Source organism: Stigmatopora nigra, chromosome 1, assembly GCF_051989575.1.
Source record: "Stigmatopora nigra isolate UIUO_SnigA chromosome 1, RoL_Snig_1.1, whole genome shotgun sequence".
Taxonomy (NCBI): domain Eukaryota; kingdom Metazoa; phylum Chordata; class Actinopteri; order Syngnathiformes; family Syngnathidae; genus Stigmatopora; species Stigmatopora nigra.
In genome coordinates, this window is record NC_135508.1 from 19,034,132 (window position 1) to 19,038,484 (window position 4,353).

General features: G+C 46.6%; 1 protein-coding gene across 1 annotated transcript; it reads left to right on the forward strand.

Annotated features, from left to right (window-relative positions):
- The first annotated feature begins 475 nt into the window (after positions 1-475).
- hoxc13a (homeobox C13a) lies at positions 476-4,061 on the forward strand. The gene is made up of 2 exons (XM_077719078.1): positions 476-1,329; positions 3,024-4,061. Exons 1-2 carry the CDS (start codon positions 663-665, stop codon positions 3,278-3,280), a joined length of 924 nt encoding a protein of 307 aa, XP_077575204.1. The 5' UTR covers positions 476-662; the 3' UTR covers positions 3,281-4,061.
- The last annotated feature ends 292 nt before the right edge of the window (positions 4,062-4,353 follow it).

The following is a 4,353-nucleotide window of genomic DNA, read 5'->3' on the forward strand; positions in this document are numbered from 1 at the left end:
AAAACCTTCTGTGCACTTCTCGTACCTTTTGGGAAACTATTGGAGCGTGTAAACTGTCAAAGTGCTTGTGTGTGAGTGTGTAATTGTGTGTTTCTGTTTCTCTCAAACACACACACACACACACACACACACACACACACACACACACACACGGGGGGCGCAGATAAAGCTTCTTGTTCCAAAAAAAGTAAGCATTAAAAAGATAATTTTACGCTCTGATAAGAAATTTTGGTGTGATTCTGTTTGAAGACGCAAAAAAAGTGTTTAAACGTTCGCTTGTCCTGGCCTCTGTGGGCACTTGGAAGCCGGCTAAAAGGCACAGATTGTTTTCATTTGCCGCTCTCGCCTTCAGTGTGCAAACTTCCCTTTAAGGGAGTGAGGCTGGCCGGCCGCAGCCAATGGCAGCGCCGCGTGGCGTGCGAGAGAAGAGCTGACATGCGAGCCAGTGGCTCTTTAAAGGGCTCCTCCGGCCCGGCTGGCTGGCTCACTGTGGCTGTTGTGCGCCGAGCCGAGGACCTGTTAGCGTATCACGTGCCACATCCCTAATGAAGTGGACACACGAGGGGCGCCCGTGTGCGCATGCGCCGGGCGTAAAATGTACTTGGAAATGAGGTGTCCGTCTTGGAGAAGTCGACTTTTAAAAAGCATCGGCAGCCCCTGATATGACGACTTCGCTGCTTGTGCATCCACGCTGGGCGGACACCTTGATGTACGTTTACGAAAAAAGCCCGAATGAAAGTGGGCCGCCGAATAAAAGCCAAACAATGGAGGGACTGAGCGCTAATTGCCCCGCGACCCACTGCAGGGACCTGATGTCGCACCCCGCCCTGGGACGGCACTCGGGCACAATCGCCGGCCACCAAGGCTCCGTCTACTCGGATATTTCCTCGCCGGACAGCACTCGCCAGTGCCCCGCCGCGCAGTCGTCTTCGGGCGCCTCGCTCGGCTACGGCTACCCGTTCGGGGGGCCCTACTACGGCTGTCGGCTCTCCCACTCGCACAACGTCAACTTGCAGCAGAAGCCCTGCTCGTACCACCCCGCGGACAAATACGCCGAGCCCAGCACGGCGCTGCCCACGGAGGAGCTGTCGAGCCGAGCCAAAGAGTTCGCCTTCTACCCCAGCTTCGCCAGCTCCTACCAGGCCGTCCCCGGATATCTGGACGTGTCGGTGGTACCCGGCATCAGCGGACACCCCGAGCCGCGACACGACGCTCTCATTCCCATGGAGGGCTACCAGCACTGGGCTCTCTCCAATGGCTGGGATGGGCAGGTGTACTGCTCCAAGGACCAGGCGCAGTCCGGTCATCTGTGGAAGTCACCCTTTCCAGGTAAAATCACATTGACTTGGGAGGACTCTCATTTACGATTGTTTTCATTTTGTTGGGTGCGTTTTTTTTTGGTGGGGGGAGTGTTAGTAATAGTAGTAGCAGTAGTTGTTGTTGATGGTGGTCCTGTTATTTTTGTTGTTGTTGTTGTTTTTTGGAACTAGGTGAAAGCTTTGTTTACCTTTGGATATTTTGCTTGTGATTTTTTTTAATGGCATAGTTTCCACAACAAAAGAGAAAATTGCTCATCAAAACAAACAAAACCTCCTCCGTGCCTGTAATTTTATTTCTTCTAATGGGCTACAGCTTGCACCCAACCCCAAAAAAATACAAATAAATAAATAATAAAGGCCACTTCGTGGCCTGACCTCAGGACGCAGCCTTGGGTTTTTTTTTTTTTTGGGTGGGTAGGGGGCAGGGGGGGTTATGTGATGGATGGGCACAAGTTGAGTTTTCACTCAGGCACAATAAGGGAAGGAGCACTGCAAACCTTTGCCCCCTTTATGACAAGATAGTGACTTGGCCTGTTTGGACTGTGCCAATAAACCTCAACGCCCTGTGATGCCTTGCATATATCAGGACCCACTTGTGACACACACACCTACACACACGCGCGCACACACTCCTATCGGCATCGTGTTACACACAATAACTGCTCAATAGATAGCGTGTCGTATTATTTCGCCGTGAGTTTACCTTAGTTAGGATTGTGTCAAACGCATTCCCACTAAACTCCACTCAAAGGTGTTTACTGCACTGTCCTTCATTTCTATTATTGGCACTTATATGCTCGTTCTTGAAGCTAACTTCCATTTGCCAGAGGAGTATGGAAAACACACACACACTCTCTCGCTCGCTCACACGTACCACACATGCATACACACACGGACCCAGCTGCTCCATATGCACTGTTTAGCCTTTCAGATGACAGGCAGGACACCCTAAAGCTCCCTTCACTATCCCCCCATGTTATACATATAGCGCCATATTGAACAAACGTGAAACGTCCACTAGTACTAACAAGGAAGGAAAATTAACTTTTTTACCGACTCTTCTTTTGTTATATCACTTCAAATAGTAGTTTCGAAGCAACGTAAACATGTGAAGATTATTTGGAGTAGCTGCATTTGTCAAAGATCGGCTGCTCTTTTGCTTATAGCACTACACTGTTGTTTCTGCTTGGCGAAATTACCCACAATTCTGCTGGGCGCCTCTTGCGCAAATCAGCATTTCGATATTGACAGTGCAGCATATGCGGAATATCGGTTCATGGATGAATGGATGGGTGGATGATGGATGGAGGGATAGGTGATAGATGGGTAGATAACGAGAGAGAGAAAGAGGAGAGAGAAACACACACGTAGATCTTTGGAATCACCATATAGCAATTTCTGTATACTATTCTCCCCTGAAATCAATGTTATCCCATGCATGCGTGTTGTACACTGTACATTGTACTTGCATGAAGGATAGTTGTGTGTTTCCCCGGAAACACACGTCTGTGAATGCATCTCGTTGGATTTACATGATGAATCATTTCACGAGCAGCTAAGCGCGATCTCCATTCATAAAGACGCCGGCGTTTGGATCTTATCCGCTGTGACATTTGCGTGCCTTTATGGACGCGCATTTGACCTTGTGTTCTCTGTGTGTGTGTGTGTGTGTGTGTGTGTGTGTGTCTCCGTGCCCGCATGCAGATGTGGTCCCCCTGCCGCCCGAGGTGAGCAGTTACCGACGTGGCCGTAAAAAGCGCGTCCCCTACACCAAGGTGCAGTTGAAGGAGCTGGAGAAGGAGTACGCGGCCAGCAAGTTCATCACCAAAGACAAGAGAAGACGGATCTCGGCCGCTACCAATCTCTCGGAGCGCCAAGTCACCATCTGGTTCCAGAATCGACGGGTCAAGGAGAAGAAATTCGTCAGTAAATCCAAGAGCAATCACCTGCACACCACTTGATTGGCCCACCGTCCCTTTGCGTCACAACGGAAAGAAAATCTCAAAGAGCATCCTGGTTGTTTTTCATTTAACTTTCATCCCAACAATGCGCGGCCACGCCGCTCTTTTTTTTTTCTTTTTTTCTTTTTGCCCCCCAAATTAGAGAGCAGTGCTCTAAAAACTGTGAAAATACTGAAAATTGACTCCATATTTGTTTTATATGACTGTACATATATAAATATATAATATTTAAAACGATATCTGTATTTTAAAGTCAAGTATTGCGTGCTTTTTTCCTTTTTTTTAAATTTTTTTTATTTCCTATTTCCAAACCAAATCACGAAAGGACTGATGTCATTTAAAAAAAAAAAAAAATCAACAACAATACGAGACTGATGTTTGCTGACTTTTTCGTTTCAATATATATTTTTGGAGGAGGCGGGGTATAATCGCCATACAGACAGGAATGTTTGTGACTTCATGTCAGGTTGCACCCAAAAGACTTAAAAATCCTCGTGGAAAAAAAAGCAAAAAGAAAAAGAGGAGCTTTGGGTGAAAGCCTTTCTTTTCTTCTCTCTGAATTTAAAAAGCAACGATCTTCTCTGTACCTTCTAAGGCTGCGATGTTGTTTAACTGTGTAGTGCAATGCCTTCCTATTATTTAATTCATATTAAGTAGTATGACCCAACTGTAAACTAGAGTATCCCGTACCTGTATGTTCTCCTTTTTTTTGTCCAAGAGGATTCTGTCATGCATCTGCAATGATTGTAAACCATTAAAGTCAGTGAGTATTACACATGAATGCACACTCGTTTTATTTGTGTCGTTGCGAGCTTGTAACTTTGCTGCACTATCCCGTTATAGTTTCATAAATAAATGATCATCAAATTCTAAATTCACATTTCTCAGCAACACAAGGCAAACCCTGTGTTGTTCCCTCTCCATTGGCTGAGCCATGGATGTACATACAGATTCATCACAAATAATATTTTTTTTAGGCGTCATAGCGTTTGCCTGGCTGCTAGTTTTTTTCGCCACACACACACACGGACACACACCTATACACACACACACACACACACACACACACACAC

What these genes read in the sequence shown, in the direction of transcription:
- hoxc13a (XM_077719078.1), top strand. Translation starts at nt 663, where the DNA reads ATGACGACTTCGCTGCTTGTGCATCCACGCTGGGCGGACACCTTGATG. An exon ending in GTGGAAGTCACCCTTTCCAG is followed by an intron (nt 1,330 to 3,023) that starts GTAAAATCACAT and finishes GCCCGCATGCAG; the next exon opens with ATGTGGTCCCCCTGCCGCCC.